The 26,551-nt window shown below is 46.1% G+C and overlaps 1 protein-coding gene and 1 long non-coding RNA gene across 2 annotated transcripts in view; one reads left to right on the top strand and one right to left on the bottom strand.

Annotated features, from left to right (window-relative positions):
- Positions 1 to 14,686, top strand: part of LOC117436315 (uncharacterized) — a 27,859-nt gene extending 13,173 nt beyond the window's left edge. Inside the window, exons 6-8 of the long non-coding RNA XR_004549746.1 lie at positions 3,306 to 4,789; positions 10,917 to 11,037; positions 11,835 to 14,686. This is a non-coding gene — a long non-coding RNA (uncharacterized lncRNA). The remainder of the gene's footprint in view (positions 1 to 3,305; positions 4,790 to 10,916; positions 11,038 to 11,834) is intronic.
- On the bottom strand, positions 9,961 to 25,055 carry LMO4 (LIM domain only 4). The gene is made up of 5 exons (XM_034064319.1): positions 24,593 to 25,055; positions 22,180 to 22,418; positions 15,273 to 15,369; positions 14,762 to 14,917; positions 9,961 to 10,714 (listed from the first exon to the last, which is right to left on the bottom strand). The coding sequence occupies exons 2-5, from the start codon at positions 22,413 to 22,415 to the stop codon at positions 10,706 to 10,708; spliced, it is 498 nt and encodes a 165-aa protein (XP_033920210.1). The 5' UTR covers positions 22,416 to 22,418; positions 24,593 to 25,055; the 3' UTR covers positions 9,961 to 10,705.
- Between the last annotated feature and the right edge of the window lie 1,496 nt (positions 25,056 to 26,551).

Genomic DNA, 26,551 nt, shown 5'->3' with positions numbered 1-26,551 from the left:
AGGGTCTGTGATGTGTATAGCAGGGTGTGCCTGTGGTGCAAGGGAGATGCCAGTGACATCTCTGCTTCTCTGAGGTTATTCTCCAGCTGATTTAATTCCCACTTTGCCAAAGTGGCAAGTTCTTATGACGCTCTGGATCGACTTGGCTGAAGGTGCCTGACCCACTTCTGCTGAACTGGAACTGATTCAGTAAAAACAGGTCAGGCCACTATGAGCTGCCCCAAGCCCTGCATGAGTGCCAGCTCCCAGCTACGTTAGCATTTCAGCTGAATCCATTTGAACACAAGTCCTTGCAGCAGACTGGCACACAAGCAAGGTTGGGCTGGCCAGGTGTTGGGATGAAGGAGAATGGAAAGAGGAAATCAGTGCTTAGAAAAACCATAATGGGGAGATGGTTGAGGCACTAAACAAGAAATTAAAAAATGAAACCAGAAAGTATGCTTTGTACTCACTGGCCTTGGGCTCTAGCTTGGGGATAGTCTTGGAAAGACATGAATACAAGAAAGGAGACAGAGCCAGCCTGGTTTGTGCTTTAAACCATTTTGTAGAGATGTGGAGGGGTTCAGGTTCTGCTGACCCTGGTGAAGCCACATCTGAAGTAGTGTCCAGTTCTGGGCTCCTTAGTACAAGGAGCTACTAGAGAGAGTCTAGTGAAGGCCACAAGGATGCTCAGGTGTTTGGAGCATCTCTCTTATGAGGATGAGATGGTGGCAGCTGCGCCTTTTTAGCCTGGGGAAAAGCAGCCTGAGAGGGGATCTCATCCATGCAGATCAATAGCTCAAAGGCAGTTGCCAGGAGGGTGGGGCCAGACCCTTTCCAGTAGTGCCCAGTGGCAGGATGAGGAGCAAATGGCCAAAAATTAACACAGAGCAAGTGTCTTTACGTGAGGGTGTCAGAGCCCTGGCACAGGCTGCCCATGGGGTTGTGGAGTCTCCCTTTCTGGAGACATCCCAAACCTGCCTGGATACATTCCTGTGTAACCTGCTGTAGGTGGCCCTGCCTTGGCAGGGGGGTTGAACTGAATGATCTCCAGAGGGCCTTTCCAACCCTAATGATCCTATGGTTCTATGAACAGGAACATTGGGTTTTTTCATACCATTACAAACATCTTAGAAAGCAAAAATTGTTTAAAAGCAAATGTAAGAAAGGAGCCTGCCTCTCAGTTCTAGTACTGACCAAGTATGTCTTTCCACTCCTCCACAGCTCCTCCAGCAATCAGTGGAGCTATTAATTAATGTGAGGGCAGTCCCTGACCAACTGCAAGCACAGCAGGATCCATGAAAGGGGCAGGGGATGATGAAGATTTGGACCTGCATTCCAGAAAAGATGTCCACAAAGGGACACACTTCCCCCTGAGGAGCTGTTGGGTCACACTGACACTGCCGCCATCTACCACAGATGGTTTTCAGCCTGTATCAGTCATCACTATGACACAGCACTTCTCATACCATGTTCTCAATGTAGCACTGAGATTAGTATGGAAATACTGTCTGTCTGTCAGCTTTCATGCCTGTGCCTGTGGTGGGTACTTGTTCTCATGTGGACTAGAGACCACTGATTAAATGCGCTCCCATGCCACTGGTGAGCAATCACAGCACACCACTTTGGACAACCGTGTGTTCTCACTGAGCCCTGTTGTACTGCGCAGTAATTAAAAAGTCGTGAGTCCTATTTAAATATAGGGCATGGTGTCCTAAACCTTCAAGTGCCTGTGGGGGTAAGCTCATTCTCCAAGGATGTTCTCTGGTCTGTGTGCATGCACCAGCTTCGTCCAAAGGATGTAGGAAATGCCAGATCCAGATATATGGATTCCACTTAGTTCTGGGGGTTTGTTGTTTGGGTGTTTTTAAATACATCACTGATGAATCCAGGGATGGCAAAAATTAATAGTAATGAGCTAATTACTATACCAGCTGCCTACAAAGAGGGGTCCTGTAGGCAGACTCCTTCTGCCCATTTGCCTGCTGGTTAAACCACCACTCTAGAAATTACAAAACAAAACTTATTTTCCCTTTATAAACATCTCTCAGCATCACCTTTATATGGCCCACAGCACCAGCACTGCTGAGCTTTTAAGTCCTCGACGTCCAGCCAGAATCTCCCCTAGCACATTCTAACACATTTTACTAGCTCGAGCAGGGTAGAACACAGCCGTTTCCTCAAGCGGATGCTGCTGAGGACGGGTGCACCATCTGCGTGCCTCCCGACGTCCAAAGCCCCTTCCCAACTGCCAGCCCTTTGAAAAGCCAGCCTGTTCCTCTGATTGATTCACTTTTTAATGAACTGGGAAAGCCGGTGAACTTAAACCCTGACACCTCCACCTCCCTCCCTCCCTCCCATGCCATCCCTGCAGCAATGTGCTGATTATATTTCAAGTTATTACAGGATTAATATAGCTGCCCCCAGTGCCTCTTTCCTCTGAACTTCATCAATGAAAGTTGTGTACTCTTACTCCAGCTCGTTCAGTTGCTCCCTGAATCTCTCCATGTAACATGTGATGTGTCAGCAAGGCTGTATCATATCAGCCCTTCAGAGCTGCCAGTGCTGCTAGTGGTTAGATCCTACTTGTGACATGGCCTTCTGTAAGCTTTGTCTGTTAAGAGGACATCTTGAGCTCTGCTCTCTAAGTGGGTAGCCCATACTTAGCACTATTGAAAATAGTGAAATAGGTAATTAACACAAAAAAAATAAGTAGATTATGCCAGTGTCAGCTTTGTCTGAATTCACAGTAGAGCTACAAACTATACTGTACATGGGCCAGTTCAAGTAGAAGGAAAAAGAGAAGGTGGGGGAAGCAAAAGACCTGGGCCCAGCACAACCCAGTATTTCACATATGGCATTTATTTCTACAGTACAAGCTTCAGGTTTACTTTTTTTGTTGTGTTGTAGGTATTTCTTTTCCCCCCAAGAATCATATTTTCTAAACCCATCATTAAAAATGTAATTAACTGGCTTATTCTTTGGAAAATGTGCAATTGTTTACAAAGGAATTGCCACACAAGCTGCCACCTTCGACTGTGCTCAAGTGGGAAGTTATGCTCTTGTTTACAGCTGTGCATCAATTCCACAATATATTTAGTTTTGGTACAAGTTACATATAAGATTCTTACGGAGCTTAATGTTGCAGCAAATAACACATATAGTAAGCGAGTAGGATTTATCACTGGCTGTAATGTCGTAGTACATACTCTAAACCTATATGGTGAATGATATACACGCACACACATGCAAACAAAATGGAAATATATTTAGTTTAAGAAGTGATGAATTGTGTTTGCTTTCATTATTCTCATTTTGTGTTGAAGGAGAATGGAGATCAAGCACATCCAGGAGAAGGGTGACTGGTTGGGATCGCATCCGGGAAGCACCACACTAACTCAAGAATGAGCTGGTTAGAGAAGAAACTGTGCTTTGCTAGTCATGGCATGAGAAGGGGGTCCCAGAAAGCACAAAACATAGATCCAAGTAAAACATCTCCCCCAAAACTACTTTGTTGGAACTTTCCCCTTTAAATTATTTTGTCTTATTTTCCCCCTTCTGGTCTCTCTCACAAGCACGGAGGCCCGGTGGCTCTGCTTAAATAACACATCTACAGTTTTGCAATATCTGTTTGAACTATAGCAATTAAATGGAAAATAGAAAAATCAGCTCAGCATCCTGTTTGGATGTAATTAAAGGTATAATCTGTTCCATTTGAATACTTCAGTGCTTACCCTTCTTAAAACAACAAATAAGAATAGGAGCTCATTTGCAATATGGGGTTTTTTTCTCCAAGCCAGCTAAAAAGACTGAACTGATGAAGCAGGAATAATTTTTAAGTGTGGCATAAGCACAAAAATACCAACTGCAGCTTTTGAGTGGCTGCTGCAGATCCCACATCTGAGGGGAGTTCAGTATAAGCTTTATGGTAAAACATCTTTCACTGCTTGGTATCAGCGTCTTGGTATGGCTGCTGTAATTACCTGTCGAATGCATCAGCCAAGTACATCAGTGGAATGAATATCAGAGGATACCCAAAAATACAGAAGGGGGATGTGTATCAGCTCAGCCTGTTTGGGGCTGTTTGACCTGCAGGTCTTTTCCTAACAATAAAAGACAAATATCACATTCATCGCCCCTTTGTTTTCTGTAGGCAGCTGATGATTTTACAGCATAAAATCAGCTTATTAATGGCTGGCTTATGAATTTTAGCTGGGGCTTTTTTTCCTCCTATTGGACATTTCTCTACTGCTCAAAGAAATTGAAGTCAGGTGTAAAGTTAATATCTGCCTTGTTCATTTATTCATATTGTAAGCAATCAAGATTTTCCCAAATCACAGGGCAATCTCTCACCTTCTGAGAATTAATATAGGCCCTGTTCTCTCAGTTTAACAAACCAACTGGCATAAGTTCAATGGAACCTATGATTATTCTGAGAGGTTATGGCAAACCACAGAAGTTGTTAGTGAAAAGCTTGCTTGTAAGATCCCCTAAGAGGAAAAGTATATGGATATTCTAAAATGTAATAGTGTATTCCAACACTATGAGACAGGAACATCAGCTGGAACCTGCTGCACACGGAGAGCTTCAGCTTGCCCAGCAACCACCACTCCTGGAAGGGCAAAGGACACGAGGAGCACCAGAGGGGACTGCGTGTTGCTGCAGAGAAAGGCAGCAGTGCAGGTTCTTGACAGCAGGGGCTCCTTCCCATGCTGCTCCCTGTGTTCAGCTGCTCGCTCCCTTCCTCCTTCCTTCATGGGCACTTCACTGGTTCCAGGACCCAACCAGACAGAGCAATGCTTCTCCTAATGTAAGTTTTTGTCTCCTCTGCATCATCTGCCTCTCAGAAACCAAGGTTCTGTTGAGGTGAGAACATCTCAAGCTAAGCTTTGGGCTCAGTGTTATGGTTTCTGGGGCTGCTTCAACAAAATGGCTGAGGTTTTTTGGTTTGGTTTGCTGGGGGTTTTTTGAAGTTCTGTACATACCAGGGAATAAAATAAAAAAAGGCCTAAAAAGCAAAATAATATTTTTCAAGCATTTTTCATCATTCAAAAAGAAATGGGTTTCCAGGCCCAGCATCTGTGAGCCGGGGTGAACATCTTGTGTAGCAGGGAACTGACTGAAACAGATAAAGTGATTACAAAAATGTAAGAGCAATATTACGTATGGGATCAAAATGGCACAACGATCTGTGAGGCCTGTATTAGAGCAGTGAATATGAGCGTTCAGAAGGTCCTTAGCACCTCTGAGAATTTCCAGTCCTCCTGGATGTGTGTGCTTTGCTGTTTGAAAGCCCAGACCCTTTTCAGGACTGGTCCAGAGGCTTGAGCCCTCACATAGCATTCCTCAAGCATCACCCTGTTGCAGGGACAGCTCTTGTTTCGGCCACTGCCCTTCACATCTTTTCTGAGCTGGCTGAACAGTGTGGTGTGGCCTTTCCAGTCACTAAAATTCTGCAGTTTATTGCCTTTAACACAGTAGCACTGAGAGGCCTCATCGGAAACCCAAAAACCTCCAGCCTTTGTGATGCCAGGCCCTTGCTTGCCCTTCAGTGGCCAAGACAGAGGTGAGTAGAGGCAAAAAAGCACCATGAGCCACCAGGTAGGACCAAGTCTTACATCCCCAGCTACCACTTCAGACTGTGTTGCCCCCTCCTTGACCTGTGCAGCCTCCTCCATGCCAGGAACGTTTCTGCCAGCTTTGTGCTAGAATTGTTGTTAAAAGAAACACAACAGAACCCGACTTGTTAAAAATACCCACAGAGGAGGGAGCAAAATAACCTTGCACACAGCTACAGCTGCATCTGCCTCCAGTAAACAGGGCTTTTATCAGGTCTTGGGCTCAGTCAGGACCACTCTGCTGCAGGTGAGTGAATTCTTGACACTCAGCTGGGCCACTTTGGCTGAGGTTTAAGCACAGGCCTTTGACCTGCCACTTCCCTGGAGCCAGGACCCTGCACACACGGGGTGATGTTCCCCATTCACCCCAGACGCAGCAGTTTGCTCAGCAGCACTCCTCTTCCTCATGGGTCACCCTTCAGGAGCAGGGCCGGAGCCATCCCATCCCCCAGGAACAGCTCTGAGAGACAGGAACCTGTTTCTGAAGCAGCGCTTATCTAATGCATGCCACAGGTGTGATGTCATCCCCGCCGGCGAAGGAAGGAGGATGTCTGCAGCCTCCACCGTGCAGAGAGGCAGGAACTGAAGTTAACATGTCTGAGACTTGGTTAGAGCCTGGTGATAATTAAGAAACGTAATTACCGCTGCAGAGATAATTCCTCTTTGAGTTCTTACAAACAAGTTTTTAATTTGCACCAAAAATTTACATTCCAGGTTTCAGGTGAACCACGAGCGCTGTGAGCTCGCGGGGACTCGAGGCGGGGGGCTGGCGGGTTCTGTCGGGCTCCAGGGCAGGAGCACCCTGGCTTCCCAGTAATGGCGCAGGCAAACAGCTGCCAGCACCCCTGGGTGCACATAAGTGAGCGATGCCATTGCTTTGGACTGCTTCATCTGTTGTACAAGTGCGACAGTGAAAGCTGCGGCAGATGAACTTCTGCTTCTTATTAAAAACGAAATCCAAACCCAAACCCCAAACAACTTATAAGGTAATTGATTGGTTTCTCCTAGTCTTTTATTAGTTGTGATTAAGGAGCTAGAGTAGCCCTGTTTACACAGCTCTAACAAGTCAGGACCTGCAGTACATTATTGGCTTGCGGCCCACAACTTGCAGTCCATTCTCAACAGAATCAATCTGGAGTTGAAAACATCCCCTGTAGGAAGCATACACATCCCTACTTATACAGGAACAGAAAACAGTAATAACTTCAGGTCCTGTAAGTTGCAAGTGCAACTTACAGAGATCAGCCCTGGCTTGTCATTGCTCTCAGCATGTTCGTGATGAGATCAGAGTGCTTCACAGAGGACTCGTACTTTCAACTTGACAAGGGACATAGGTGAGCGTGTTACACTTCACTGTTACTCGCAGCTCAGGCTGCAGAAATAGATGGAGAGTTCCTCACTGTTTAACATGCAGTCAAAGCACCGCCAATCTAAAATGGCTGATCAGTAATACTTTAATTGCAGTTTCATAGAAACAAATTGCTATTTAATTGCAATAAGCTCTTGTGTGGCTTAGCTGGACTGACAATAGGCATACACCTGGTACTAACAGTAACATGCAGCAACAGTGGTTATCTGGTACTTCATGTACGGGAGACTCAGGCAGTGAAATGGGACCCGGCACACGTAATTTCACACTGAAGAAATGTAATGCTTAAAAAATAGATGTACATAAATGTTTCTATCTCAGTTTTATTTGTTATTTAATAGAGCTGCTCAGCCTGGAGATCCTTGCAGAAAAGCCTCACGCTTGACAAACAACTGCCAGCCAAAGAACCTGATAGAAAACTTGAAATTAAAATGCTCTTTTGAAAGGGCTGATGGTGCTTGACAACAGCTCACAGTGTGCAGGACGTGGTGTGGCATTGGGTGCCTTTTCTTTCTTAGTATTTACCCTAAAATTAGATGATGCAAATTTGATCAGTGTTGACTAACTGGGAAGAAGGGAGACACCCTCGGTGTGGTTAATATTCTAAAGCTGTGACTTAATTTCCTGGCTTCATTTTGGTGAGACATTCTCATTTTATATTTCATAAGGTACTGCGTAAGCTGTTAAAATATTTAAAGATAAATCATGTAGGACTGAACAGACAGTATCTTGTTGCAAACAGAATTTGGTTTTGGAAAGGCTTAATGTCCCCCTGCCTGCGAGGATGCAAGGATGCTGGATAGGTAAAAACATTAAACCCATTTAGAGGGCAATCTTTTTACGGAATTGTTTCATTAATAAGAGTGACAATTCCTATGATTGAGGCGTTCACATGCAGCATTGACAGAGCCTTTTATCCGGGTTCACCAGGATGAGTTCAGATTAGAAATGTTTCCTTTGGTGTTTCTTAACAGCATTCGTTCCTGAAAGTGAGGGAAGCTCTTAGTGAATGATTATTTGTGTGACTTTTCCGCAGCACTAAATGCACAGGGTGTATTTCAGCCTCAGCATCGCAAATACATGGGAGAAAAGGTGCACAAGTGTCTATTTTTCCTTACAGATCTCCCCCAAAAGTGGTTTTTCATAGGACAAACCTAAGTGGTGCCAGCAGCCTTCCACCCCCACCTCCCATCCCCATTTGAGCCCGGTTTATTGTCTGAAATACCTCTGGTTTCAAGGAAGTGTTTTACCTAAAGCAAGAATACTACTTAAATATGTTCTATTGTATATTCATAGCTCCATTAGTCCTCCTCCAATTTAGCACATCAAAGCAAAGACTTCATCACTCGCATGTGGATTATGCTAACATGAGTGACATTTGTAATCTTATAGGTCTGCAACTGAAGAAATGCTTTTAAAGTAAGCTATTAAATAGGTAGCTGTGCTTTACAAACGAGTCATGTAATAGTTTATTTAAAGCCATTAATGAACTTCAACCTCACCAGCACTAAATGTGATACCACATTACTTACTGACAGTTTAGCTATCTCCATAGCACTTCGAGGTTATATTGGACAACCAAAAATCTGCACGTTAAACACCGTACCTCGAGTGCTTACACTCAGAGCGTGCAGAAAGATGTCTACAGTCTCACCAACACTGTAATGTGATATTCACACGCCTTCAGGTGTCTTTTCAGAGCAGCACAATTTGCAGGCCTCTCCTTAAAGACTTCTACACCAGATCCAAAAGCTCAGAAACTTAAGTTAAAAAATAGGTAAGTGCAGTTACTGAAAAGGCCATGCAGTGCTTCAGTCACTTTATTGCTGTGTTATGCAAGTGTTTTTGTCTGTACCGCCTGATCCTCTCTATTACGACATTCTCTCTTCTCTGCACCAGTCCTATTTTTCTTCAAGCACTGAAGTGTTAAAAGAAGCAATTCAGCAGCCCCCAGTGTGCTGGAGGTCAAGAAATAGAATCTGGAAATAAATAAAGGGAGAAATCTGCTCTTGGTTGTTTAGACAGAGAAATCTATAAATCAGCTTTTCGTGTTGTGGCATCACACCATGGAAGTCAGGCTTGTGCCGTAACCGAGTGCACTGAGCAGTGAGCACCACCTCAGGAATAGAATTAACAAGGAAAACTTAATCATGATGTATTTCACATGTATCATTCTCCTGTAAAAGCAGAGTTGTTCTTAATATTGATTTGTTATTAAATGCAGCAGAGGCACATTCCGGGTGCGTGCCATTTCCTGCCACAGATCCCTGTTACTGTTCTTGCCACAAACATGAGAACTCAGAATAATTTTTCCTCAGAATTATTCTGCACTGAGCAGCTGATGGGAAAACCTCACTTTTCTAAGCTTAGGGAAGGCTGGGTTGCTTTGTGGGAGCAGGTTTTGTTTGCTCACAGAGAACAGATCATATTTGAGATCAGTAAGTGCTCAGAAACGGCCCAGGAAATGTGGTTTTCTTCCCTTAAGATTACTGGTCTTAAGAAGTAGACTCTTACCCAGCACACACAACTTTATATTGCTCAGATCAGAACAGCTGTTGTATTCCACGAATACTCAATTCTAGTGCTCAGCATGAGGTGCAGGCCCTGGGTTGGTTTTTACTCTGTTCCTCTCTGCCCTCTTAAAGTATGGACACACACTCTCCTGCTTGCGTGCTCACAGATACATGCACACCCTTAACACAGGTGATGCTACTACTTGCATGTGTCTCACCCATCACTGCGGTATGGATTGAACTGTACAGACTTAAGGACCAAAACGCAAAATACAGACCATTTTGAAACAGTGCTCTGTAGCCTTGCCACAAGTAACATGGTTTAACAGACTTTTTACTGGCATAAGAACCCCATCCAAGAAACCAAGAAACTACTTTTAAAGGTGATCAACAATTGAGGTAGTGACCGCATAAGATCGAGTTTCAGAGTAACGTTTTGAACGTAGTTACAAGCAAGGGCGAAGTGTCCGAAACCCGTCACTCAATTCAGTGTTGTTTTACTTTTTTATTATTTAAATACACCATACTAGAGCAAATGTCTCTGAAAATATCACAAATAAAAGATTTTTCTTCATTCAGCAAATTAGAAGTAGGTGAAAATCTCTACACAGTAGCTGCTATGAGCCTGACTTTTTTTTTCCTTTTCTTGTTTTTTTTTGCCATGGGAAGTAGCAACATTAGGACAAAAACACTTACATGCATACATACATTGTATTTTACAGAGATACAATAAAAGTGTTTGTGATAGAATATCACAAAAGCCACATCTTTTATCTCATGTTCAGTTTGATTGCAACACATTTCCTTACAACACTTAAATATACAAAGAGCAAATAGAATGTTGTTAACGTAAAACACAGGGTACAAACTGGCCGGTGCCCTGCTAATTGTTAATGAGGGTAGAAAGCAGATTTCAATGCTTCTTGTAATTAGCTTCATTAGTCATCGTCCCCACCCGCCCCCCACGATGTCCTCCGGTGGATCTTTTTTCATTTTCTCTACAGTCTCCCATTAGCCCAGGTTCATGGAGTCCTTAATGTTCATATTCAGTCATTTTAATACACCAATAAATGTGGGAAGGGCAATCAAGAATAAAGAAGGTGCAATGGTATGGAGCTGGCATTGATGCTAGCTACAAAGGTGACTTGTCTACTTGGAGACATGGGATCCATCTGTGATGAACAAAATCTGAGATGAAGGCACGCATTCTGCATTATTCTGACCTTTTAGCAGACCTGTAAGAAATAAAAACGGGTATCTTAGCTAGAACACTAAATTTGAGATAGGACACTACATGACTGCTTTTCCTTATGCACTAATCTCTTTTTTATTAGATTACTTTCCAACTGTGACTTGATTAAGGCTTTCTACACTATCCATTGATACCGCCACCGTTCCCACTTCAAATAGCAAAGAGCAAACATTTTCTTTCTGCAGTTTCACTACCAAGAAGAGCAGATGGGAGGGGAGAAAGAAGAAAATAGCAAAGAGGAAAGAGAGAGATGACACCAGTAAACAAGAAGTGCACTGTCTGATAACAAATCGTACAGTGAATAAGGTGGGTTTTCTGGGCCCCTCTTAAACAGGAAGCAACATTACGCCATGCCTTTGAAGAAGCTCATAACATGATATTAAATAACTGGAAGAAATAGTATGTAAAGCAAATAAGCAGTGCAGCCAATATCCTCCCAAGGCAACTTTGGTTAATGTGCTGCATTGCACAAGAGCTAAATATAGAGATTCAGGATTCCTTCCCCCACCCCTTTAAAACTCCTCATCTGGCGCGTTAGTTAATGTTACATAAACATTTTAATACATGAAGTCAAACATGTGCTTTCACACTGGTGTTAATGAATTGTGATAATTAAAAGTGTCTAACTCAATAAAAATCTAAACTTTCATGGATAAAATAGAAATGATCATCCACAGTCTTCAAATACAATCTGTTTGTAATTACCAAAATGAAATAATATATATTAGATTTTTATGGGGTTTAAATGACATTTTGAGCTTCCCAGGAAGTTCTTTTTTCACCCTTTCTCTAAGTTACTAAAAGCCTGAGGTCTATTAGTAACTGCAACCCCCCACTTTCAAGCTAATTAAAGCAGTAGAGGCTTGGAGGTTTAATTCCCCAGAGCTGAAGCTCAGTGTGAGAAAGGTAATTTGTCTGTCCAGAACAAAGATTAGGGAGCAGCCAGCAAGCATATTTAATAAATGAGCATCAAATATCCTCTACTATGGACACAGACAACACCAATTATGTAACTACAAGGGAATTGTTGAGTGATATGTAAACCAGAAGATTTTTAAGATCTTCTCCGAGAGACGTAATCTAACTCATCCTTTATTTAACAGGACAGACGCTGCAGACAAGCGTTTGCTATGAACACTGCCAACTGGGGGAAAATTTGCACTCAGAAGAGGTGGTAACACTGCTGCAAACAAGAACTACTACAGGAACACTACGAGTGCAGCAGAGAGAGTCCCTTCACGTGGAACAGCGCGCGGGGCATCACGCACAGTGAGTCTGCGCTCTGCAGGCAGGCGGGACTGAGGTCAGAGAACACAGACTGCTCTCACATGGCACAGCAAGCAATGGGGAGTTACACCTGATGTCCGTAAATGGCCCCAGGGAGACAAAAGACGGCAACAGCCACCAAAATTGGGGCACAAAACCCCTTCTGCCTGCGCCAGTCACCCACAGGATTAACCTGCAAACTGTATGGACACAACATCAAGTCCCTGTCACCTCCACCTCTGCAACAGAAATGGGGGTAATGACAGGAGTCTCTCCTGAATTTAATAAACCCCTGTGCATGTTCTGCTGTGTCTGTAATCTCCAGTGGTAGAATAACCTGGAGACTGATTTATCTTCAATGTTACAGCCAACACTGTCATAGTGGAATCATTTAGTGGCCCTGAAACACAGCTTTCCGGAAAACACCTTGGACATACACATCTTCACACTGTTAAAAAGCCCACCCCCCCCAACTGTTGGCACCTGTCCCTGCAACTGCCAAAGTTCCAAAAACTGGGAATATCTATGAATTACCAACCTGTCTCGTCACCTGTATTTCAGTTTTCTGGGGTTCAGGTGCTCTGCAACTCCCCTTTGAGAAGTGGCAGAATTTACACCATTTTCTAGAGAAATCAAAATATAAAGACCCCCAAACTATAACCTCTCCCTCCCAGCCTTATCCCCAATACCCGGCCACCTGCCACAGCACTGGCTGTAGCAATGCCATTACCTAATAAAAACTTCTCACTATTTTCTCTTCATTTAGCTTCTATCAGTCAGGTGTCTGCAGTTGTGAGCTCTGCAAACCCAGTCCAGTTTTACTTCTCTCTCCCATGTTCTGTGTTCCTCATCATGTCTACTGCTTTTACTGCAACTAAATCATTTTTATGTTTTGTGAAGGCATAGTAAGAAACTGATAAAACTAAATGACAATTTAGACACCTATTTGAAGTTACATTAAACTTTACATTCGTAGAGGACAAGTGGATAAACCACTCTCGGCATGGTAAACCTTTTACTGCGGTGTATAAAGATGAATGGTTTTACCTCTATTTTGAAATGGGATAACTATAAATATTCATTTACTAGATTCACTGCTGGCAAGGCTGCATCACAGATTTGTTTCATTAAAATTCACAACAGTATAAATCTATGAATCTTTAACTGTATTTGTACTTCCTTGAGAAGATGCTGCACATTCTCCTCCAATCTTAATTATCTTTGTTCTGCCTAATGATACAGGACTTTTGTACTCAACTCTCTCATCACCTCCATTGACAAATTAAGTAAATAGAAAAGGCCCACGTTTTATTTTGCTGTAATTACATTCCCTGGGTAAGACTTGAAAGAATACTTAAAATTAATCAGTAAATTTATGCACAGAGAAAAAAAAATAAAGCAAACACCGAGACTGAAATGGAGCAACACAACAACAACAAAATCACAGACATTACCAACCGGTTTGTGTTTTCTTGGACCTGTTTCCCCATGAACTAAAAGCACTATGAAATACTCTGTACATTGCAGACTGAGCAGCCCAGCATTTGTCCCAGATTTTTTTAATCTCCCAAATTCCTATTTGCAGATAAATGTTATTTTTTGTGCTCTGTACAGACATTAATGAAGTTCCTATTGTAAATCTATAAAGAATTACCAACTGAAGTGTGCAGTTTTTGTTTCATTGCAATAACTCAGTGCTGTGTGATTGCCTGGGTTAATGATGAAAAAGTCAAATATACTATCAGAGCTGATGGAAAAATCTATCACCAATCTGAAATTAAAATTCATCTGTGGTCAATAAGATTTAATATCCATGCAAGTGGCGCTGTAAAGAGTAAATGAATCAATGTCATCAATACATAATCAGTATGAAATATGATGTGAATAAAATTATGTGCAAGAGTCATACATTCACTCTTTTCTGGACCAGGGTGGAATGAACTGTCTCTTAACTCAAGGTTGACAGTAATTGTTACAAATTAGGCACAGCAGTTATCAAAATGCACTCACTTGCATAGCTTTAGGACTTATTAAGGAGATTAAAATAGATCTAAAACTATCTAGTTTCAGAGTTACAGGACAACTGTTGATCAGGGATTTTTTCTTCTTCTCCTCTCTCTGACTTGTACAATCATTATTTACTCATTTAGCTAGAAAGCAGGAGCCTATCAACCACTGAGATACACAATCTCTAGTTGAGCTATTAGCGTTAGGGAGCGATAAGAAAAGCACACTTTGGTTTTTAAACCAGAGTTGTAACACACAAAACAGACGAGAAAATACTCCTGAAAAAGTACCCCAGGATGCTCCCTCAGCTAAACCCCTGAACAGTGAAGTGAAATACACTGGTTCAGTTCAGGAGCCCTTCTCTTCGCAAGACATTTATTTCCACATTAAAGGCTCTAATTTTCCTCCCACAGAAACCTGCTCTCTTGTAGCCCTTATTTTCAAGGTTGTGGAATTAAATACTTCTCTTTTTTAAGAGTTTGTATTAAAGGATGCTCTCCACTTTGCTTTGGACATCAGGAGTTCAACAGCTGTACAGATGCACATGCCCAAACCAAAATAAATTGACTCCCTCCCCCTGTATGTCAGATTTAAAAGGTTAGTGCTTTCTCCCCATGCCCCACACCTATGTTACTTAAGTAAGTTTGGTTACTTAAAGGTCTCCTTGCAGGGGTGGGGAACATCCGCTATTAGAATGAAAAGAAATTGATCTTCATTTAGCTCTAATAAAGCTTATTAGTAATTGTTGGGTATTCACCTTCTGGTCTGGCAGTAGTGGATTACTCTGAAGTGAATTCAAATGGCCATTGATGAGAGCTGTAGGTCTATCATGTTCACAAAATAAACTGCCATTGATGTAGTGAAACCGATCTCCGGGGACCAGGCGATTCCGGCAGGTAGAGCATGTAAAACACTGAGGAGGGAAAGAGACAGCGAGTGAGACCACAGCACAAATTAAGTATGCTGCAGGTTTGAAAATTACACTTCAGAGACCGCGAGTGAGTTGAGATACGGAGCTGCTTGGTTTCGAGTAGCTCCAAATACGGCATTAGTCTTACCTGTTGGGACTGTGCAGTACATAACTCAAGTATAGTTTTACCGATTACGAGGGAACAAAGCTACGTGTTAAGGGAAGCTTTATAATATATACTCATATTTCCAGTTACTGCTTTGCATTTCATTCCCAAGCAGATGCAGATTTCATACTCAAGAAGCAGGGCAGCACTAATCAGCTGCTAAGTAAAAACACACAAGAAAAAGCCCCTCACCTTCAGATGATAGACGTTGCCCTGTGCCCTCATGACCAGCTCACTAGCAGGAATGGACTGTCCACAGGCACTGCAAGCACCACTATTTCCAAATAACCTGAAACAGAGGTGATGATCATGAATAATTTAATACACAGGAGGCTCCGAGCATTTTTGCGCATCACTGCAATGGTTTATTACACAACTATTTTAGACTTCTGACCCCTGCCTTCCAACTTGCTTACATGTCGTAATATGAAAGAGTGTGTTTTTGTGTAACAACTGGGAGCTTCACCCCACCTCGGATGTGGTTGCAGCGGATTTAATCAGAAATATTGACTTACACCTCTGGAAACACAAACAATTCTGTACTACACACATTTGATCAGATTACTGGGTTCATCATAAAAAATAAACGATACAATTCATGACTCGAGTTTAAATGCATTGTGTCCTTGAAATTATATGAAGAACTCTTTTGTACTTTAATCATATCTTGAGATATGAGTCATCAAAAGGGTTAAGAGGATTTGATTGTATATCTAAGAAGACATCATGCTCAGTGTATTGAAACTCCAGTAAACCTCCATCAGTGCAGAGTTTCCATTAGAAACTCTCTGCTATCCAGGTTGATATATAATGTGTATGGGTTAACCTTTTCAATCATGGTGTCAACACTTTAGATTTGCCTCTGCTCATCTCTTTCATCCTAACCTTCTCTCTCTCTTGATAATGAAATGCTTGCTCCAACTTCCCTCTATCTGCTCCTGAGTCCACAATTTAGATTACTTCATCTCTGCTAGCAACAAACTGAATGAAATTTCGATTTGAGCAGAAAGTAATTTACCGGGATCTGGACCCATTTGTCATCATATCTCTCTGGGTGTTTGCTGTATCACTGCAGTTTTCCTATGCAATCAAATGAGACCACAACATCTGCCATGGGGGGGGGGGGGGGGGGGGGCGGCACACGCGGTGGGGGAAGGGGGAAATAGGCACAAGAGTGGTGAAGAAAAATATATACGTAATTCTTCACTCCATTTAAAGGCACAACGCATCGATTCCAAATAGAATACAATAACCATTATCGAGTTCCACCTCTACAGGCTGTGGCCACTGGAATTAGAAACCCTTTATTTGCTCTTGCGCGCATCTCCAATACACACAAATATTTATTAAGACTACCACAATCATCCCCCACCAAAGAAGGGAAGAGAACAAGCTGGCAGGGTCACAGGCCCGCCTTTCTGCACCATGTAAAACACAGTAATAGGATTTACAAATTAGCGTATTGGTGTCATAATAAATATTAATATTTGCATCTCCTTCCTGTCCAAATAAAGTCATAAAATTCTGGTTGTGTCAACCCAGGACACGCATTACAACAGAATGCCCGCAATCTGAATGACTGTGGCGGGCCTCTCTATAAAAATAATTGCTTTGAATTTTCAGGATCCGAGCTTGCAGAGGAGGCTTGTCATGTTCAAAGTACTAATTTGCTGTCGCCACTTTATTGAAAATAGCCTGTAAGTTGTTATTAAATGTATCGACTGAACGACAGAGAGAGTAGTAAAACTGCCCCTTAAGATGGCTTTTAATAGGAAGCTGAGAAACAAATTTTGCAGCAGCATCGATTTGAAGAGTTCAATCAAAACTCCATTTCAAAACTAATTAGTCTGAGATCCACGACACATTGACACGTTCCTGCAGAATCACGGTGGCTACAAAGGAAAAGCTGAACTAAAGCATTGCCAGGACCTCTAGCCAAAGGGAGTAAAGTGGCAGGGAACTAAGGGCCCAGTATTAGGGCATCTTCCAAGACCAGGGCCAGATGGGAGTAGTTTCATGAGGGGAGTACTGAAGCGACTTCCAGAGCTTTACCATACGCGTTCTCCTGCCTCCATTGTTCCTGGGACTGAAGTTGGCATAAGGCGCACAGAGAGCACCACGAGTGGAGGCAAGGAGGCACAGTAGTATTCCTAGAGCCAAGACCCCAAACACGCAGGGTAAGGTATTACCCAAACACAAGAGTAACCCACTCAGTGCAGGGGAACAAACAACTGGTCCGAGAGAACCCAAACCTGGCAAGCAGCCTCTCTTAAGCCCTCATACACTACCCAATGCAGCCTTCGGAATACTGATCTCACTGCACTACTTGTCTTCATTAAGCATGCATTTGTTACACAGCTCACTTCTCTCTGGCTGGAAGTGGTCGTACACCTTGAATGTCTGTGAATTCTAATAAATGCAGTCAAACTAATCCAGAGGCTTTCCACACATCTTAGGTTCTTCCCTAAGCACATTCCCAGAACAGTTCTGTTCTGGGAAGTCACTTCAGCTGAATCTCCTACTAAAATTAAAAAAAATCAGTTGCAAAGTCAGGACACCTTTCCACTGCTTTGTATTATTTACCAGGAAAATGGAGCTTATTTTCCTTCTCTCATGTTATGAATGAGTTTGGTCTGTGATACCATTAACAGGAAAAAGGTTTTCTCTTTTAAAGACAAGGTTATTCCTCCTTCCCGGTAAAGGAAGGCTTCCACAGTAACTATTCCTTACTGAAAAAGTTGTTTCACATGGTTTCTGCGAGGCTGGAGAGCTAATTATCTAACCAGGGGGACTGTCCAGGACAGTATTTGATTTAAAAGGCTTGAGGCTTTAGGTGCTCAATTAAGTAGCTATCGGTCTCAGACTGGACTTTAATGGGCTCTTTTCTCTTTAACTGCAGCAATGGGTAGAGATACCCCAGGTCAGGCTAATTAAAGCCAGGGGACTCTTTAATTGTGATGACAGAATTGGTTTCAGTTTCCTCTTTGGGTCCTCAGTCCAAGAAGGTCATTAATATTTCAACATTTGGGCAATGCAATCAATCACAAACATCAAGAGGTTCCCTATGCAGACAAGGCAGCTCTTCTGCACTTAGCAGCATTTTACTGAACCACCTTAAATTAACTGCTGTGTGGTTCCAACACGGCATTCCCCACACCCCCAGCACAAAAACACTCCTGGTTTTTTGGGGTGGATTGGGTTTGGGTTTGAGAACTTTGAGAGGAGTGGGAACGAAGCAGCAGGAAACATTCCCAGCTCCATTTCCCATCTTGCTCCTCAGGATTCAGTACCAGCAGAAACACATCTCCAGCAACTTAAACTAACACAACAAGGTTCCAGTTCCTTCCAAAACTGCGGAGACAGACTGAAGTGCTGCGACTCTCGCACAACACAGTGAGCATTTGTGCCCACAAACGTCTATCCAAGCCCTAGCAAAAAGAAATGTACATCCAGAGCTACTGATCCAGAAGCGATTGGTGTGTCTGTACATTCCCTATATTTAATCTACATTCTGCACCAGCTATATTAAATGTAACAAAGAAAGGCAACATAGAAATCACTCCTGGAGCCAAGTCCATTAAAGGTACTTCAGAATAACTAGAGCCCAAGCACCTTAAAAGCACCAGAAGCTATTGATACTTAAAAGGGGGGCTGTGCATAATGGCAAGTGCTGCATTAGAGAAGGGGAAGGAAAGGGAAAAAAAAACATCCAAATTACGCTTGGTTAATTCAGAGTAACAGATCTGCCCCCAAGTGAATTGGAGGCCTTGAATTAATTCTGTTATGACAAATCAAGATAAACGTTCCCCCTAAATTGCATGCGATTTAATTAATTTTTGAGATCCTGGTGGTTTTTTTTCTCTCCTAGCTAATAGTTCACATGCTCCTGTGCTGTCATTGTGCTTGAGTGGGCAGACTTCAAAGTGATATTAAATAACCAACTATTAGATTTACCTAGCACGTCCTATTGGAAAAGTGCCATTTAATTACCTAGCCTGTTCAATTAAAGGGACAGCATTCCCTGAATATAGCAGCTTGCCGCTGATTACCAGGGAGATGAACCCGCTGCCTGCCGGCCCCTGCACGCACTGCGGGACTGGAGGTGCCCCGCGGCCGGGCCCCACGCACCCGTGGAAGGACCCGCGCACCCTCAGAGGGACCGGGTGCTGCCCCTTTAAGACGCGCCCGGGCAGCCCCCCCGGCCCCCCTTCCCCACCACTCCCTGCTCGCTCTTAGAGGCCAATTTTGTTAATTAAATGTTTTGTTTGCGACGCGCTCTCATTCATTTCGGACACGTCATTGCGAGCAGATCTAAGCCAGGGACCAGATCTCATTAGATAAAACCTATCAGAACTAAGAGAAAATGGAGGAGACACTAATTAAAGCTTTTAATTGTGCGGATTCGCTGCCACGCTGCTGCTTTATCTGGCATCCTAAGGTTGGGAGGGCGGGAGGGTTCGGCTCCCTGCGAGCGCGCTGCTCGCCCTCGGGAGGGAGGGAGGGGAAGGGACCGGGATTTTTGCCTCCCTCTCTGTTCCCAGGAACCTTGGCTTCCAATGAAAGCCGCTGCTGCAGCTCCACGGCTGGAGTCTGTCCTTTATTTTTGTCTCTTTTTTGGACGGGAGGGGAAGAGGCCGGGGGGGAGGCGGGGGGGACGACGACGCTGTGTTGTTCGAACAACAAAACCCCACAGACGGCCTCAGACCGGGTAAAAACCTCATTAATAAACGGCCCCATAGTCCTGGCCCGAAGGAGTCGGGTCCCTTTCACCTGGCGCCCGTCGGGCACATCAATCCCAGTCCCCATTTTGTGGTGTGCCCACGCCTCCCATTAGGACCTGCAACCGTGGCTCCTGCATGGGAGGGGAGGGCTGGGGAGGGGGGGGGGGGCGGGGAGAATGCGCCACCGGACAAGCCCCACAGAGGAGCAAGAGGGGGAAGGATGGAAGAGGGGAACCAGAGGGACCCGCCGCCAAACGTGTGCCATCGCCTCCACAACCAAACGAGGCCCTTTCCAGCAAGGAAAGGGCGAGCGAGGGCCTCGCTCCTGCAGCGCGACCCACGTGGAAGCCCGCGAAGTCCATTTCCATCAGGAAAAGGCTCCAAGTTAGCTCAGCCCAGGCAGGCCAGGCCGCCCTACCCCACCTTGAGTGTACGGTGTCCAGTTCAAGTTTCAGCAAGCATCTGTCAGAGTTATTTTTGCAAGTCAAATTACACAGATCTAAAGAGAAGTCAGGCGATAGAACAAGGAGATCAATTCAAACCCCTCATCTGATAAAGCATCCTATTCATAATCGCCTACATTAAAATAAACGAGTATTAATTCTTGGCAACACAAAACCAGAGGACTGCGATAAGCCTGCCTGAACTTGCCTCTGGGACACAGTGGACGCATCTTCTCTTTTTAATTAGTAGTAATCAGACATGGGGGTTTGTTTGATGGTGTTGGTCGAGTGACGAATCTGTACTATTTGGTGCATCTGAAGAGTAGTGTCAATTTTTCCACTTCAAACACGACTCTTTCCCTAACACCGTTCTGCTCTACTTAATTACAGTTCTGCCAGGCTTACGCTTATTGCTTAGGACGATGACCAAAACGCACCAGTGACTCCCCCCTCATGTCTGAGTTTTTAGCATTTCTCTTTGAAAACATGCCCAAAACTATCAAAGCCACAGCCCCCATTCCTCAAAGACACTGCGGTCTGTCTCCTCTGCACAGCCACGTATCAGGACAGGCGCTGCACTGTCAGAGTAATTCAGCCTGAAGTCCATCCCGTTAGAGGAGGTTGCCATGCATTTACACACCTTCAGCACAGTCCCCATCTCCCCCAGCAGAAGTCAAGTTTCACAACATGGGCAAACTTGTAACGTTTGGTGGCTGATTTTCTCTTTTAGAAAGGAAGGCAAAAAGCACAACTTTTTGGCCATCGGGGAGAAGGAAAAACTTGGGTTAACTCTTGACATTTACTGTAAATGAGGAGCCAGAAGCACTTAAACAAAACACAGTTTGTTTTAACCGAGCATTTGTGTTGCGCCGGGAGGGTATGGGGCTTTTTTGTTGGTTTGGGTTCTTTTTTAATTACTGAATGTTGAAATAGAACACCTCCTTGAAGCATTCATGTGCATCAGTCTATCAAACCATTTACTCAAATTAAATGTGTAATCCTTCAAAATGCCTCCTTTTAAATTAATGAGTTTAAGTAGCTTGAGTTCACCTGAAAAGATCGCATGGGCACCTGACCTCATGAATTCTTCCTATTAATTATATTGGGAACTTGCTTGAAGGGATACTCTGCATAATCCTACTGTACCCCAACAGATGCGATATTAATCAGGCTTAGTTCCCCCTACCCAAATCTGCGGCATTTAAAGCAAACAGCCTGAAAAACGAAAGAGACAAGAAATAAAGGGCAGGAGCACATCACTCTGCTCCCATCCTCTGCACTCTCTATACTGGAAGCTAAGGGAAAATGTTGGTTCCACACTCCCCTGTAGCAATGGGAAGACAAACCCTGTGCCACTGCTTTTGGCTATAAGTAGAATCGGTGGCCCTCCGACTGATGGTTAATCAGCTCTTTCAGAAGGAGAACAGAGAATGAGTCATTCTGTTTCCACTCAAAGGAGTTTAAAGGTGCTTATGTAAATATCATAATTAATCAGATACTAAAGGCAGGCATTTCATTATTTAGCACCTCTGCCACAGCCTTATTTAAGCCTTAGGATTTTAACATTTACCGTTCAGATATGCACGCTTCTCCTTCAGCTCTACAACAAAGCAGATTAATTTAGCCTCTCTGATTGCTGTTTATTTTTAGTTAGGACTTGTTTTGTGCTGACAAACCACTTTAAAGTTACAGTCGTTGTTCCGCCCCCCAACTCTTCCCTCCACTTGGCAGTTCCAACTGTGCCCTGGGCTAGGCGCTGACATCCGCACCCGCACGTCTCCCTGCTCCTAATAAAGGAATGATCCTGCAGCAGCCCACCCCTCTGTCCCGCAGGCGCCCATCACCAGGCACTAAGAGGAAGAAGAGGGGAGAAGAAAGGGAGGGGTAAAAAAGGGCAGGGATGAAGGGGAAAGCACTGCCCGGCAGCCGCCTCACCTGATGTAGTCGTTTCTGCAGAGGATCATGCCACTCTTGGTGTAGCAGGAGGTGCCGATGTCCCCCAGCTGGGCCTGGCAGCAGGAGCACTTGAGGCAGCGGCTGTGCCAGTAGCTGTCCATGGCATAGAGCAGGAAGCGGTCAGCGATCTTCCCCCCGCAGCCGGCGCACCTCTTCCACGAGAGGGAGCCCGCCGTCACCGGGGGCGGCTGCGAGCTGCCGCCGGGGTTCACCATGGCCTGTGGAGAGACACGGGCGGGTCAGGGCCGGGGGGTGCGCGGAGCGGGCCTGCAGTGCGCGGGGAGCGGCGGGCACAGGGGGCAGACCCCCCCGCTCCGGGCTGGTGCAGATTGCGGCACAAGTAGGGAACAGCCCCGGCGTTTGTTTTGCTTATGGGAAACACGGTGCGTGAAGAGTGAAAAAGGGAGTTGTGAAACTGGTTTTTCAGTCTAAGAGAGACGCGGCAGGCCCCGGGCGGTAACGAGGGGCTCGGGACCCGCCGGCCTCCCCGCGGCGTGCTGGGGAATGGGGGGGTCGTTCCGTTTGGGTTTATTCTGGAGACATAAAAGCACGCCGAGAAAACACTCCAGACTGAGGACACTGGCCCGAATAATGGATCATTGAACTTCAGGACGCCTGTTAACTTCCTACGCAAACATACTCAACTTTTGTCTCGCTAATCTGCACTCGATCAGCAGTTTAAATGCTAAAACTTTGTTACTCCCCCCTTCAAAAAATATAAATAAAAAGGGTGGGGGGGAGGGGAAGGGAAAAGCTGCCTGGCCTCGGGAGAGCGGCAGAACCGGAGCGCTCCGCTGGAGCCACCCCGGCCGCCCAAACTGCGACCACAGGCGTTTTTCACTTTCTGATGAACGTTCCATGCGAGCAGGACAACCCGGAGATAATATGGGAATCAATTCATAAAGCTTATTCTAAACCGATTAATTTGTTGCCTTCAGTCCAGAGCCCAATAAACTCCCGGTGTTCCTCCAGTCACTTATGCTATAAAAAGATCAAGTTATTTACTGCCAATTAAGCAGCGTGTTTTGTCTTTGTCCTCTGTAAGCTGTACGTGCTCATGCCGAGGCATCTGGCTCTCTGCTAAGGACCTTCAGAGCGATACCTCCAGAGCAGCGAGCAGGAACTTTTCCTGCCACCGGCCCAACTCGGCGACAGGAGGAGAAGCTGGGGCCGGTTTCAAAAACACATTTCCTCAGAAAGAGTACCTGGAGGTATGTCCAGTGACCGCACAATAAACCAGAAGAACTGCACCAATTAAGCTGTAACAAAAACCCCGAGACTTTGGAAAGAAAACCACTCTAAAAGCCATTAGCATTGCATTTATCCGAACGCATCATATACCTTTATGTAAATTGATTTCTGATGCATTTGTTCAAGGAATTGCCTTTTGTTAGTTTCCAGCTACCGCCTAAATGAATCTGCATTTCCTGCTCCGAGTCTTTAAACCGTTTCTCTACGCTTTAAATCATTTCTGATTTCTTAAAAGAGAAAGGCTCCGTGCCACCACCTTAGCCCGTCTTTGTCGAAGGCAAACGTATATAAATATAAAATGGGAACCGTTACACTGAGAAAACCGTCCAGTAACCCCATTAAGCTAAAGCTCTTAAGGACAAGCAATACCTTAATGCTGATTAAATCTAAAAAGATGAATCAAGAGGACTGACCAGAAAGTGACTCCCTTGATAACTAAGGACGGGCCCTCATCAAGTTTCATTTAGAGTTGGGGGGAAAAAGCTTTTAACTTAAATAGGCTTACTCTAGTAATTACACAGCCAAGCAATTTAGGTCCTGGGATAGGAGTCGGTGAAATAGAAAGCAGAGCTGGAAGCTAGAGGCAAAATAGCCCCCCCCCCCCTTTTAACAGCGTCTCTGGCGTTTTTTTTAATGGAGACCAAGGGAGGGACAAGCGGAGAGCTGGCAATTTGTACTACAAAAATGGATGCTTAATTCATGTCTTGGTTTTAATTAGGTGATTCACCGGATTTCTCTTGGATTGAAACAAAAGACCGTGGGGGGGGGGCAGGAAGGGAATTGGAGAAGAGAGAAACAGAGAGCTCACTTTGATCTTTTCTGCCACTGTTTCGGCACAGTGTTTACTACGGGGGTAGCGGGTGCCCCAACCTGCCCCCTTCCCGTCCCTTCCATTCACGGCCGCGGCAGCAAAGCCCTTCCAGACGGCGGCTCGAACCAGGGGGGAAGGAAAAGCCTTCCCGAGCGGCAGCAGCCGCCAGGCTTTGTACGCGGGGACCGCGACAATGCCCGTGGCCCGCGGCTCCCCCCGCTCCGCGCCCCTCCGCGACTGCGGGCAGCGCGGGACGGCGGCGGGCAGCGCGGGCATGCGACCGCGCTCACGTACGCTGGAAAACAAGGGGTAACGACCAACACTTCTTACCTGCTTCCCCTCTATATTGCAAAAGGCCGGGGAGCAACGCCGCTCGGGGTGCCTGAGAAGGTCTCCTTGCAAAGAAACAAACACAGCGCTCGGCCTCCCTCTGGCTTGCGGGAGCGCTGGACGCAGCCCCCCGCCCGGTAAGGGGCAGCCCGGGCTGGAAAAATACAGCTGTTTTTATGAGAGGCGTCCGCCCGGGTCCGTCCTGCAGCTCGCGGTGCCCGGGAGGGGAGCCACAGCGCTCAGCCGCCCAGCCGCACACGCAAGGCTCCGCCGCCGCTCGCTGCTGCAATCGCCGGGCAAGTTTGGCAATGTGGCTTCACTTTGTACCGCTCCCCCCACAACCTCCGCCCCCTTCGCCGGGCTGTGGCGGCTCCCGGGCCCGCCGCCGCGCCTGAGGAGCCGGCGGGGCCGGGCGCGGAGCCGGGGCCGGGCGGGGATCCTGCGGCGGCGGCGGCGCTGGCGGGACGCGGGAGGAGGCCCCTGTGTGAGTGCGGGTGCGTGTGTGTGCGCGCCGCGCGGTGCGCTCCCCGCCGCCTCACACATGTGTTACTGACAGAGCCGAACCCCAACTACACCCCAGCTCGGCCCCGCCGTCAGCCCGCCGCAGCCAATCCGCCCGCGGCTTGTTCAGGCGGAATAATAAAACCTGCCAATCCCCGGGAACACAAAAGAATGAGCGAAAGGGGAGGGAAAACCGAGCAGAGCAAGGGAGAGAGCGAGGAGGAGGGCAACGGAGGGGAGGCGGAGCCAGGTGGGCAGCATTACCCGCCCGGGTGCTGAGGGGCGCAGCCCGCCCCGCTCCGCTCTAGCCCAGCGGTTAGGGAACTTGGCGGAGAGGGGCTGCCCTCGGCCCGGCCGGACACGGCCGCCGCTGCCCGTCGAAGCGCCTCCCGGGCGCTGCCCGTTTCCCGCCGGGCGCTGACACTGTCCTGGCGCCCCCTCCGGGCCTGCGGCCTCGTCCTGCCCCCGGAGCCCGCACCACCGCCCTCGGGGCGGGCTGGCACCCGCGGTCGGCGCTTGCCGGGAGGAGGCGTCCCCCTCGCTCCCGATGGAGGCGGAAAGCGCCGGGGAGCGGTACCCAGACATGCCTGTCCGGGCACGGCCTCCTGTCCACAGCCCCTGCACCGGTTTATAAGGGTTAAACGGCCGCAGTTGGCCGTCAGCAGCACAGCTTGTTGTTTGAGGAAATAACTGCATTTCTGGGGAAGAAGCCCAGGGATGATAGCAAAACAAAATTCACACCCAACAGGAGCACTTAAAATTATGAAAAAGCAACCCCACGTATCAACTGCGCTTGTTTGAGGCAAAAGGACAGTACCAAAGAGTTAAAAAACACCCTTGAAACAACACAAGTGTTTCCAAATGTGCCACAATTAGTGGCTGTTATCCCCTAAGCAGTTGCACCTGCCAGCATGGGGCCCTGCCCAGCTGCTGCGATGGGTTCCTGCCTGGTGCTGTCTGATGTGGGGCAGCTGTGCTTCACCGTGCAGACCACTGCTAGGACGTCCAATCCATTCCACACCTTCAGGATCTGTGAAAGAACAGAAACACTCCATGATATGGGTTTCCCGACTGCAGGCTGCTGCTGTAGGGCACAGCCAGTGTAGCGAGAACAGTGGGAGAGGACAGGCAAGGCCCTGGGGTGTGGGCTGGGGGGTACGGTTAATTGCTGTGGTCAATGTGATGGCAGTGGGACTGATCAGGAGTTTGCATGTGTCCGTCTTTCTGCTGTTAAAGTGTTCTAAAGCAGTTCCTGCCGGTGGCTAAGGCAGGAGCGATGTACCGCAAAGTGTACGGAACTGCAGCCGGCACTCCGCGTGTATGCTGCGTGCGCTGGTACAAAAGTGCAGTGAGTGCCCGTGTGCCAGGCCGAGTGGTAAATCCATCTGGGGAAATACAGCCCAGGTGTACCTGAGCCACATCGCCACCTGTGGGCTTCCTCCATGGCTGCATCCCGGC

This window comes from Melopsittacus undulatus, chromosome 6 (assembly GCF_012275295.1).
Source record: "Melopsittacus undulatus isolate bMelUnd1 chromosome 6, bMelUnd1.mat.Z, whole genome shotgun sequence".
Lineage (NCBI taxonomy): Eukaryota > Metazoa > Chordata > Aves > Psittaciformes > Psittaculidae > Melopsittacus > Melopsittacus undulatus.
The sequence above is the reverse complement of the archived record's forward strand: the minus strand, read 5'-3'. Positions and strand labels throughout refer to the sequence as shown.

Bases quoted from the DNA above. Each gene is read 5' to 3' on its own strand.
- LMO4 (XM_034064319.1), bottom strand. From the start codon at position 22,415: ATGGTGAACCCCGGCGGCAGCTCGCAGCCGCCCCCGGTGACGGCGGGC. The intron at 15,370-22,179 runs GTGAGGCGGCTG...CCTCTGTTTCAG, and splicing joins TGCAGAAACGACTACATCAG to GTTATTTGGAAATAGTGGTG. The intron at 14,918-15,272 runs GTGAGGGGCTTT...TTCCCTCCTCAG, and splicing joins GCAACGTCTATCATCTGAAG to TGTTTTACATGCTCTACCTG.